This window comes from Ailuropoda melanoleuca, chromosome 5 (assembly GCF_002007445.2).
Source record: "Ailuropoda melanoleuca isolate Jingjing chromosome 5, ASM200744v2, whole genome shotgun sequence".
In the NCBI taxonomy this organism is placed as follows: domain Eukaryota; kingdom Metazoa; phylum Chordata; class Mammalia; order Carnivora; family Ursidae; genus Ailuropoda; species Ailuropoda melanoleuca.
The window spans coordinates 26,871,880-26,883,514 of NC_048222.1; the positions used below are offsets into that span (position 1 = coordinate 26,871,880).

General features: G+C 54.7%; 2 protein-coding genes across 4 annotated transcripts; both read right to left on the reverse strand.

The window, feature by feature from the left end:
• Positions 1–204: 204 nt before the first annotated feature.
• On the reverse strand, positions 205–3,674 carry DDAH2 (dimethylarginine dimethylaminohydrolase 2). Of its 2 annotated transcripts, none has more exons than XM_011216705.3 (7): positions 3,291–3,674; positions 2,092–2,451; positions 1,878–1,977; positions 1,677–1,750; positions 1,394–1,513; positions 719–868; positions 205–528 (listed from the first exon to the last, which is right to left on the reverse strand). In XM_011216705.3, the coding sequence occupies exons 2-7, from the start codon at positions 2,386–2,388 to the stop codon at positions 412–414; spliced, it is 858 nt and encodes a 285-aa protein (XP_011215007.1). In that variant the 5' UTR covers positions 2,389–2,451; positions 3,291–3,674; the 3' UTR covers positions 205–411. The 2 variants fall into 2 exon arrangements, with proteins under 2 accessions (XP_011215007.1, XP_034516369.1); XM_034660478.1 differs by having other exon boundaries at positions 2,092–2,455.
• A 152-nt stretch (positions 3,675–3,826) lies between these two features.
• CLIC1 (chloride intracellular channel 1) lies at positions 3,827–9,242 on the reverse strand. 2 transcript variants are annotated; one of them, XM_034660479.1, is made up of 7 exons: positions 8,997–9,242; positions 7,113–7,233; positions 6,830–6,939; positions 6,500–6,625; positions 6,231–6,337; positions 5,232–5,413; positions 3,827–4,224 (listed from the first exon to the last, which is right to left on the reverse strand). In XM_034660479.1, the coding sequence occupies exons 3-7, from the start codon at positions 6,883–6,885 to the stop codon at positions 4,063–4,065; spliced, it is 633 nt and encodes a 210-aa protein (XP_034516370.1). In that variant the 5' UTR covers positions 6,886–6,939; positions 7,113–7,233; positions 8,997–9,242; the 3' UTR covers positions 3,827–4,062. The 2 variants fall into 2 exon arrangements, with proteins under 2 accessions (XP_034516370.1, XP_002930064.1); XM_002930018.4 differs by lacking the exon at positions 7,113–7,233 and having other exon boundaries at positions 8,997–9,241.
• Positions 9,243–11,635: the final 2,393 nt, after the last annotated feature.

Below are 11,635 nucleotides of genomic sequence, written 5' to 3' on the forward strand. Positions count from 1 at the left end.
TGAGCCACCCTATTCTTTCTTCTCTACCTCATATATGCTCCCTACAACAGAAACGCTATCCTGTCAGTCTTGTGCCCAAACACCTATGATAGGGCTGGGCAGTGAGTCAGTAAGTGCCTAACGAGGGTTTGATGAATGAAAGACTAACCTCAACCTCAGATTTCAGCCCTGCCCTATCCCAGTCAGACACCAGCCACAGCCCAGTCTAAAAGGTCAGTTCTGTTTTATTAGTTCTGAGGAAGAGGACTCACCCAGTGGACTCTATCCCTTTTCCCACACTAAGCCCTCCCCCCACTTCTTGGGGCCTTCTCCCCACTACTACCTATTCACCGTCCTCTATCTAAGCCTCCTTCCCCTTCTACTCCCTATGCTGCCCTACCCCTGGCCAGCCAGAACCCTAAGGCTAGGCCCTCAGCTGTGGGGGCGCGTGCTGAGCACCAGGCAGAGGGAGCTGAGCCCGGCGCCTGCCTTCTCCAGTTCCGAGCAGGACACAGGTACCAGGGTGACATCAGAGAGCTTCTGCAGTGCCTGCAGGGAAGACATGAAGTGGGGAGAGGGGAGTAAGACCCTGAGGCCACAGCCAGGCCCTTCTTGGAGCCAGCTCAGAGTGGCACCCCCCCATGCTTCTAGAGAAGGTATCCTATCTTCATCCCACTAGGAAAGCCTGAGACTCCTTCTTCTGGTGGTTGTTGTTGGTGGAGCTCCTGCTTTCCCTCACCTCCTGGCTGTTGGGCAGGTCCCCACCTCCACGGTGCAGGAGAAAAGGGGGCACACCAGGCAGCCCGGGTCGCAAAAAGAGACAGTCAGCAGCTGCGTCATCTGGGAGGGTCAGGGACGCGTAGGGGTGGTCTGTCAACACTGCCATTGCCTGAGAGAAAGAGGAAGTGGTCACGTCCTAGAGGCACTCCACAACCGAGTCTGATGGCCCTACCACCATTAAGGACTGGGGACACAGTTACATTTGTTGTATAATCATGATAGGAAGCACTTGCCCTTAGTATGTGTCAGGCACTGTTCTAAGCGTTTCAGTGACCTTTGTTACGTTCCACCTCGGACACACACGCGGTTCTTACTACCTGCAACCCTCTTCTTCCCTTCTCCAGCCCCCACCAGTCAATCTCAAACATCCTTCGTCATAGCTTAGACGCCACCTTTGGGAAGTTTCCTGAAACCCGGGAAGACGATGTTAATCGACTGTGTTCCGTGTCCCTGTCCTGCTATAGTAACTTCTTGCTTTCTGACGTGTTTTCATACTAGATGGACCGCTCCGTGAGGGCAGGGGTTGGAATTAAGTCTCTGAACCTCCCGGCTTTCCGCCTCCCGGGCCAGGAGCCACGCCCACTTTTGTTGGCCGCGCCCCAACCTGCCCCACTCCAACCCCGCCCCTCCTCACCCGGACAGCCTTTTGGGCAGCGTCGCTGCTACCGGCCACGACAGTGCGGGGTCCCCCCATGCCGCAGAGGCCGCGCAGGTGGGAGGGGCCCGAGACGGGCACTGTGGAGACAGCGAAGTCCTAGGGGCAACAAGGGAAATTACTCAGGGACGCGGGAGGGGTGAGGGGATTCCCTCAAACACAGATTGCTCTGGGCTCCTCCCTACTCCGCGTCCCCTCCCTGCGCCCCTCCTACCCCATCCGCTCCCCGGTTCCCCAGCACGAAGCTGGTCCCGCTCCTCACCCGGAACGTGTCCGCCACGATCTCAGCTCCTCGGTGATTGGTCCACTTGGAGAGGCCTACGAAAAACTCCCGGCCTGAGCCCAGGGAGGCCGCGGAGGTTTGAGAGCGAGACTGAGTTGGAAACAAGGCCCGACGTGGCCTAGTCTCCCCAACTATTCTTCCCAATGCCAAGCCCCAGGGATGCAGGCACCTCATCCTCACCGGTAAAGAGAACATCAGTGCCATCCAGCGTCGCGTTCTCATCCCCCATCTCCACAATCCGGAGCCCAAGGTCCTGAAGGGCTTTGCGGACTCCCTCGACCTTCGGGCAGGAAAGAGGGCGCGGGGCAGAGACATTCCCACCCGCAATTCTTAAAGCCCCGCACGTCCAGCTCCTCCTTTCCCCTTACCCTCCAACCCCCGCCCTGGCGCTCACCTCCGGCCTGCGGGCGGGACTCCAGGGACGCGTAATTAGGGCCGTGTCCCCTTGGATCACGGCGGTGTCACCAAGCAGCGGTCCCAGCGGCAGCGACTCTTCAGGAGGCAGTTCTAGCAGCTGCAGCCCCAATCGCTGCCTCAGTTTACCCCCCAGTACCCCGTGCTCCCTCTGAGCTTTAGCCAGGTCCAGAGCCGGGAGGCCAGCCCCCGCACCCTCCCCCGAAGCCAGGCTCTCCGGGACTCCCCGGATCAGGGCATGGGAGCAGCGGCCCAGCCCCTCCCCTGGCGTCCCCATCCCATCCACACAGTCTTCCCTCTCCGGCCGCGCTGATTTCTTAGTTTTCTCTTTTTACTTCACCTGCCCGGGAGAAGAGACAGAAAGGGGGAGGCAGAGAAAGAGACATCCACAGAAGGGCGTAGGGGGGTGGTTAAGAGCGCCCGGGTCTTCCTTCTGCCATCTCCGGGCGCCCCTCCCACTTCGCCCCACCCCCTCCAGACCTTCCTCTCCTGCCGACCCCATTCCATCCCGCACCCTTTTGGGTCTGCTTCTTGGGAGGGAGTCCGAGCAACAAGACCGGACCCCTAATCTTCAAAACACCTGTTGCCCCTGTTCGGGGGCTTCGCGAGGTCCCTGCTAGGCGCCCCTCTTGGCAGCCGCTAGGATGCGCTCACTCCCCAAAAATGCAACGGCCCCGCCCCCTTAACCCTCAGCTGCTCGCTGCCATTGGGACCCGAAGTGCGGCGAGGGACCCAAAGGGGTTATGGGACACGAGGAGACAGCTGGGGAGAGATTCAGGGACAGGGAGGTGGAAGTCCTTAATGCCCAAACGAGAGAGCGGAAGAGGGGCAAGGAGGGAGGAATTAGAACCTAAGGAGTTAAATAGCTTCTTTCCAACCCGGCCGGTCGTGCCGCCCCTAGCGCGACCCAGTATAAACCAGACCAAGACCCGGGGGACTGGGAGAGGTCTAAAAAAGAAATCCAAGGGGCGGGGAAACCGGGGGCGTGGTCCCAGGGAGCGGGCGCCACTCCCGGCTCCAGGACCCTGTCTCTAGGTCCATCTTCCCCAAAGTCTACCCCACTCAGCTCCGCACCCAAATTTCGGCCTCCCGCACTTTGTCCGTTGCAAGTACGGGCCCGGCACCCTCAAGCTCCGGCCCGCACACCGTCCAGGGGACATCGCCAACCCCTAGACTTACCTCCAGCGGCCACCCCGACTCCTGCGCTCTGTGATCTTGGCTGGGGCCCCACCCCCCTGAGGACAGAGTTGGTTGGAAATGGGAGTCCTAGTCTTCAGGCCTCGGGGACTGGAGCTCTTGGCTTTGGAGGGGTCCCTGGGTAGGCGAGCTCAAGAACTACGGTGGGGCGGGGGCGCGACGGTCTGGCGGCTCCGGGGCATTGTCTAAGCGGGACGGGGCGGGGCTTCCCGAGACCACGCCCATTCCGCCCTGCTACGCCGCGCCCACCCCACGGGGACTGCGTTCCCCTCCTCAGAACTCGGCCCCGCCCCGTGAGTGATGCCCAGGCCCACCCAGATCTGGCTGGCCCTGGCGGCTGGGCTGCAAATACGACATGGACCACAAGACAGCGTTATGGTGGACCGGCACGAAGAATGGAAGCCTGACCACAAATACCCCTCTTCTAAATTCCTGGCTTCGTCCCTGAGCTCAAGGTCACTGACCTACCTTTCATTCCGTGTTACCCACACTCAAGCCCTTTGTGTAAAACGACACTATACTTTCATACTGTATTTTATTACTGAAATACTTGTCCTACCCACACCACCCCACAACAAAAATCTTACCTAGATTCCCCATCTTTCCCCTCAGCCCCCCAGCCAGCCCTGCACAAGTGCTCCAGGATTCTCTGCCCACTGGCCATTTTGGAGTGTGTCCCTTGGATAGCCACGTGGAAAGCAGCTGGTGTCTTTGTGGAGAAAATGGAGAGGGGAGACGGAGCCTCAGGAGGCACTTATTTGAGGGCCTTGGCCACTTGCTCGTAAGCCAGCTCGATCTCCTCATCATCTGGACAGGTGGAGGCAAACTCTTCCCGGGCATAGGCATTGCGCAAGTACCGATGCACTCCACGGAACACCTCCGGGATGGAGAATCCCCTGTACTTCTTACATACCACCTGGGGGTGGGGAGAGCAGAGAAACCAACATGTTAGCCTCAGGGGACCCACACTGGCTGCCAGGCTCTTGGTCTTTCCCTTCTTCCAAGACTTAACAGGATAAAATCTAGCCTTCCTGTCCAGGCATTCAAGAACCCCCACTATCTGGCTTCTCTTCCTGTAATTCTTATCTCCCATATGAATCATCTCCTCCAGTTGGCTTTCTTAACTCCTCACGATCTTCTGTCTTCACCCTTCCTCTCGACTCACTGAAATCCTGGCCATTTACAACCAGCTCCTTTTCAGCCCACCCAGTTCCATGGTGCCATTTCTCTCCTTGATTTTACTGAGATGTAATTCACAAATCAGAAAATTCTCCACTTGAATTTCCATAGTGACTTTTGTCCCTATTTTTCATTTGGCTTTTAATTATGTTTTGTTATTTAACTTTCATGTGACTGTTCTATTTTCCTAGCTAGATTTCAAATCCTTTGAGGGCAAGGACCAATTGTCATCCATCTTTTCAGTGCCGAGTACACAGATGTTCAATACAGAGGTCTGTGGCAGACTGACATTAGGCCTATGTTTCACAAACTAAACCATAGCTTTGAGGCTAAGACAAAAACATGGGCACCAGCGGTTTTCATTTTTCGTCACAAGACAAAGTGGAGACCGATGTTATAAAAAGAGTTAAAGCTTTGATTTTCAGAAAAGCCTGCTTTGTCTGATGTGGGGATTCGGCAGTGAGAGAGACAGGAAGAGCACTCTTACAGCAACACTGGGATATGTCACTCCCAGCCACTCTGTTTGCACCCACAGCCTATATCATGGAATAAAATTCTCTCAAGCAATGGCCTTGCAGCAATGACTGGCAAGAAGGAATGGGGTGTGTCTGCTGTTGGTAGCAATCCATAGAAACCATCTTAAGAAAGAAACCACCTTTGGAGTGGTTGTCATGGGAAACCTGTGTGGGAGCTTCTTAAGAGCCATCCCAGTGGCCACCCTCTGCTTGTACAATGACCACCCACCTGTACTATGTGGAGCTTTGGCAATAGGTTGCAGTCAGCCAGAGTGAGCTCATTGCCATCCAGAAACTTCCTCTGAGAGATGCCCTCGTCCTCAGCACTGGTCTCATCCACTTCTTCTGGGAGAGGGGATGTCAAGTAATTGTCTAAAACTTTCAGGGCTTTCAGGAGCCCCTTCTCCAGATCTGTGCAAGGAAGGGGAATTGGTAAGAACATCAGGAGAGTGACATAGTCCCGGAGGTCCTGGGGAGTGGGAGGTGAATGAATACTAATGGTGAGGCCAGTCCAAAATAATAGTATCTGACACGAATATAGTTCGTTTCCCATGTGTTATTCTAAGCACTTTACGTACAAAAACTTATTCAATTCTCACATCAACCCATGAAATAGGTTATTATTATCCTCATTTTATAGATCTGGAAATGGACTTACAGAGAGATTAAATGAATTGCCCTATGTCACATGGCTAGTAGGGTTTGTACTCGGGTTGTCTGGATCTGGACTCGTTGTTGTTTTTAAGATTTTATTTATTTGACAGAGAGAGAAAGTGCAAGCAGGGAGGGTGGGAGAGGGAGAAGCAGACTCCCCGTTGAGCACGGAGCAGGACTGGATGCAGGGCTTGATCCCAGGACCCTGAGGTCATGATCTGAGCCAAACGCAGACACAACAAACTGAGACACCCAGGTGCCCCTAGAGTCACTGTTCTTAAGCACAACCCTCTTCTGCCAGAAAACAGGCCAGCAGCCAACCCAACTAACCTTCCCAGTGGTGCAGGAGAGGCTAGCTGACAAACGAGAGAAGCTTAAAGTCACAGCCAATGAAAACGCAAGGAAATATGGGGTTTAAACAAAAATAAGGAGGCTGGGGAGGGAGGCAGTGAAGGTCTGCCAACATCTGCTCCATCTCCCCAATATCAGAATTTCCAGGTGCCCCTAATGCCTCCCAATCCCTGGATATTCTCCATTCCTCCTAGGACCCTGGCCTCCAACCCTTGAGACTCACTATCATTGAGTGCTGGGTTTGAATTCTTGATGTAAGCAGAAAATTTGGCAAATATGTCCAGCCCCGCCGTGTTGGATTCAGGGTTCAGAGCTGCCAGCTTGGGGTACCTGAAAGCCAGGAGGACACACAGGAGAAGAAGATATCTTCTGGGGAAAAGCCTCAGCTCCCCGGCTCCAGCCCACCACCATTTCAGTTTTCCATTTCTTCAACCTCTCTCTTTCCTAGAGTCTCCCAGCTACCCACCCCTTCCTTTCCAAATGCCCTTGTACCTGGGAGGGCACAGCACTGCCTCCAGAAACTCCTCAATCTTGTTGGTATCTGTGTGTACTTCGGTGCCATACAGCAAGAATGGGAGCTGCCCTCCTGGGCACAGCTTCTGAACTGTCTCGGTCCGCCTGGAGAAGAGGCCAGGGATCAGGACAGGAGAAGCGGGTCAGGGAGAATCAGAAAGGGGAGGTGGAGGGATGTGGGAAGCAAAAGGAGCTCTGGGCGGTGGAGGGAGGGGGAAAAGGAGCAGGATGAAAGGACTAGGATGGGTGAGTGTGTGTGTGCACATGTGTGTGCACAAGGGGTGTTTAGAGGAACAGAAATTGGCCCACCTCTTGGTGTCAACAGTGGTGACGTTGAAGGTGACTCCCTTGAGCCAGAGCACCATGAACAGTCTCTGGGAGAAGGGGCAGTTCCCAATCTTGGCCCCATCACTGCCAGCCTGAAAAGTAACCCCCACCCCAAGGTCAGGCCAGGTACACCCCACCTACCCCAGGCCATTCTCTGCACCTCTTACTCTCAGATCACGCTGTTTTCTGCCTAGTCATGACATGCAGTCTCACTACTAAAAGCTCTCCCCAGCCGTGGGCTCTCCCCTCTGGAGGTGGAGCAAACCTAGGGCAGATCAGTGGGAAAGTTTTCTGCAAAGGTCAGCTTCTGGTTCCCCAGAGCATTCAGGACAGGTGGGAGGTAGGCAGAGGGTTTGGGTTTGGGAGAACTCAGGAGGATCTGGACCCTAGAGAGAAAAGACAAACAGTAATGCAGTTTTAGCCTGCTATTCTAAGCACTTTACAATCAAAAACTTATTTAACTCTCACATCCCTAGAAAGGGACTTTGGTGAAGCCAGGGTTGTAGGCTAGAGGCCTGGATTCCTGGACTCCTGAACGCGGTAGAGCCTGTGAATGGACAAGGTATGGTGGCGTTTGAAAGCCAGAGTTCTGGTTCTCTATACCTCCACCCTCTTTCTGGCAGCTGGGTGGGGAGTCAAGGGGCCCAGAGCCTCACCCTAAAGATGCAGAGGGCTTTGCAAGAGGGGGGCTGCCTCTAATTGGCAAGTGGTGACCTCATCCCCCAAGGGACCTCCCCCTAGGCTGAGGGTGATTCATCTCACGCTGTCTCCGGCCTCAGCAGCTTCCTTCCTGGCAAGGAGTGGGGGCAGGGACCTGTGAGGCTGAGGCTTGGGCAGCGGAGGGCCACCTTCCTCTTCCCCGCACACTACTTGCGGGGTCTTCCAGCACACGGCCCCCGGCTCCAGATAACTCTCCTCACACTGGACCCAAGGCCAGAATCTGTAGCGCAGCCTCAGCCAGGAATAAAAACGGCCCTTGAGGCGAGTGTGAGTGAGGTGGGGACCACACCTAAGGGGGGGCGGACCCAGGCACGGCTGGGCACAGGGAGAGGGAATGGCTTCCCAGGAAGCCCCAAGCAGCAAGGAGTGAGAAAGCGGCAGGAATGCACAAAGAAGGACGAACAAAGGGGGGAAGTAGAGAGAAAGGCGGCAGGAAAGTGAAGGGTGGGGAGAATGTGCAAACAAGGAGGCACAGTCGGAGAGGGAGGTGCAGAGATGAGGTCCGGGACTGGGTAAGAACGCCCCTGCAGTGGGGAGGGGAGCAGAGCAGAAAGAGTGAAGTCCGCTAGTCCGCTGTCTGCGCTGTCATCACTAAAGGCCAAAGGACCACCGTTCCTCATCCACAGAGGACAGAGTTGTGGCAACCCTGTTCCTCCTGTTGCTAAAACCCCCAAACCCTAAACACCCTAACCCAGATCTCTTCCTCCTTTTGATCCCTCTCCCCACCTATCCTGGTAGCCCCAACTAAACTCCCATCTGGCCACCTCCCTTTCTCTCGCTTCTCCAAGTCCCGGGGACCCTTCCGGGCCCACCCCCTCTCCAGCCCTGCAACTACTCCACTCCCACTCTCCCATCTCCTTCCACCCCACCAGTCTTTGCCTCTGGATCTCCTCTCAGCCTCCCTCACCACACCCTCTTCCTTGAAACCTGCCTTGCCACACACACAGAAACACACACTCGCACACTTGTCCAAGTCTCCCCCAAGACACCCCTCACTCTGGTCTTCTCGTAGGACCACCTGTTCTGATGCTTCCCTCTGACCCTCCCAAACCCTGTTGGGTCCCACTGCCCCCTTCTCTCCCAGTCTTTCCATCAGCTTGTCCCTCCCTGCCCCCCCCCCGCCCCAGCCCGGCAATATTCTCAACTCCTGGGACTTTCTTCTCTACCTTCCGGCCTTCTAGGCTGCTGAAAACTTGCACTTCGACAAACTTTTCAGGGTCGCGCACAGAATTCTCATTACCCGTACTCACAACAATCGTCTTCCTCTCCCGAGGCCACCCCCCACAACGCGCGCACACTGAAGACTGCACGTGGGGTTGGGTGGGGGTCGGGAGGGAAGGGATTAGGGAGTTAAGGCCGGAGCTGGGTAAAGGTGAGAGTTGCCTTCCAGAATTGGGAGGCTGGCCTACGCGCGAGAAGGTGTTCCTACCTTCACGAACAATTCAACCTGAGGTTGTTCTTCGGCCATGGTTGCGACGGGGATCAGGAAGCGGCCGGCGCTGGGGGAACTGGGAGGGGCCCGGGCCGGGGAAGGCGGGTCTCACAGGCAGGGATTCTCTCCCCCAGACCTCGGGCTGTCCCTTCAGCGCAACACAAGCCCGATGAGACCCGCTCACACGAGACACGGCTTCCCCACCAGCCCAGGGTACCCCACACCCCGCCCCTCCAGCTCTACCCCCTCCCGGGCTAGATCTGGGAGCCGCTGACTCACCGACCGGCCCCGCCCTGAACCTGGGGAGGGGACAGGAGGGGGGCGGGACTCGACGATCTAGGGAGTGGGTCCAGAGGGGAGAGGGTAAGGGATGGGAGTGTTAAGGAGAGGGAATCCTGGGAACCTCCTTGTTTCTCCACCCGTCTCTCCTTGAACACAGGATTCTTTTTTCTGCCTCAGTTTCCCTGCTGCATTAATCAGAGGACACTCCCATTCCACCCTCACACAAGAAACGACACCAACAGCTTAGTCAAGCCCATGAGGGCCCAGGGAGGGAATTTCAGAATGTGAAGGTGGTCGTTTATTCCTTTTCCCACGTTCCTTCCAGACTCTAGCAGGACAGGGACTTGGAAGTGGACACTGAGATTGGGGGAAGAGAGTGGTGAAAGGTAGGGCAGGGGATGGGAGGGGAGACACCCAGGCCTTCTGCTAGGGAAGCAAGAAGCTGGGCCAAAGGGCCTCATTCATGGCTGGGGGAGGTCTGCTCGCCCTCAGTAGCCTAGTCAGCTTTAATGCTTCCACTTCTGCCCCCATCCCGGGCCCCTCCCTGTGCCCCTTACCCTTTTCTCACTTATCATTTGAAAATGAGAGAATGGGGAGGGGGGAGTGGGGTTATTGTGGCCCTAGAATAGAGCTGCACTGATCCTGGAGGGGGTGGTAGCCGGTCCTAAGCAAAGATTAGAGGGAATAATGTAAATGGAGTCCTTGGGGACACAAATAAGTAGAGAGGTACAGGCAGAGTAGCTTGATTTTTGGAGGTTCTGTCAAACTCTTTATAATCTGCTGAAAAACGGCTTAATATGTCCTCCAAACTGTACATATTCCGGCCTCCATATCTTGCATCTCTCTCCTACCCTACCATACCTTCTGTTTCTTCCTCACCACCTGCTGTCTAACAAGAGACCTACAGTTTCAGAAAAACACCGTGGAGTGCAAGGACATAGTGGAGCAGAACAGGCCTTGACACTTAAAGAAAGGGAGACTTGGGGGAGGTCTGGGGTGGAGTGAGAGACGTGCTGCTGGAAACCCAGCAGTTAGTGGTTTCCTCTCCTGCTTCCTCTTCTGTGGGTTTTCTCCTCCCTGCGGGAAGGCCTATCTCTCTCCTTGCCAGTGAGGAGATACATTCAGTGTTTGCTCCCTTGAATTGTAAGATCCTGTAAGGTTGTAGAATGATTCCATGAATGTGTTTGTGTGGGGGGGTGTCTTCCATGGGTGACTCTCAGATTCTGCACACAAGATCCCTTCCATCTGAGGAAAGGAGGCTAAAACAGCCTTATTCTTAGGGTCCTCTTCTGTTCTAGCTGATCAATGTCCATCAGAGAATCTGCCCCACAAAGATCTCCTTTCTGGGAGACGCCTCAGGCAAATGGGGCCAGCCCTGAGCTCAAACAGGTTTTGGCAGCTTCTTGCCTTTTCCTCTCCTACAGCTTTATGGCTAGAGCTGGCTTGATCATCAATATTGACTTTGGCTGGCTGTCATGGCTACCCACAAGGTATTTCGCCTCAATTTACCAGATGACAGGTAATGCTGCCCTCTCCTGGTAATAACCAGCAGTGTCCCCTGGGCTGTACCCCCAAATCCTGCATCAGAGGTTTCCCTCTAGTCTCATCTCCTTACCCATGCTTTTCTCCTGTCTCAGTATCTACCCTTTCCTTCAAAGGGTGGCTTTTTTTTTTTTTCCCACTCCCTCTAGTTCCTTGGCTTGGTAAACCAGTCCCTTATCTCTTTTCACCCCAGATTGGAAGGTGTGTCCCTCCCTGCCACGCCTTAAGTGTTGTGACGGTCTTTTCCAGGTTTCCATAGCTCCATTGCTCAACAGTTTGCCAGGGGGTAACCATTAACCTAGTCCTTAACTCCCTCCCCCACCTTTCTTGCTAGAGGGGATTTTCCAAACATTGTTTAGCACAGCCAGGTTAACCCACCATTTTCTCTAACCTCTTGAATGGGATCTCCTCATCTCAGGGTACCTAGGACAAAGCTGGAGAGGAAGATGCATTTTAAAGGATTTATTTCTTATTTTATTTTTTATTTAATTTGCTTTTTTAAAAAAGATCTTATTTGTCAGAGAGAGAAGGTGGGCACAAGCAGGGGGAGCGGCAGGCTGAGGGTGAAGCAGGCTCGCCTGAGCAAGGAGCCTCATGTGGGACTCTGTCACAGGGCCCTGGGATCATGACCTGAGCTGAAGGCAGACGCTTAACTGACTGAGCCACCCAGGCGTCCCAAAGGATCTGTCTTTTAAAGTATGTATTTATTTGTCTCCCTCATAATCTCACACACACTAAAAAGCAAGCTTCATGAAGCCCATACTTAATTAATGTTCAGTATTTTGAGTCTACCACCTGGCTCAGAGTAGGCA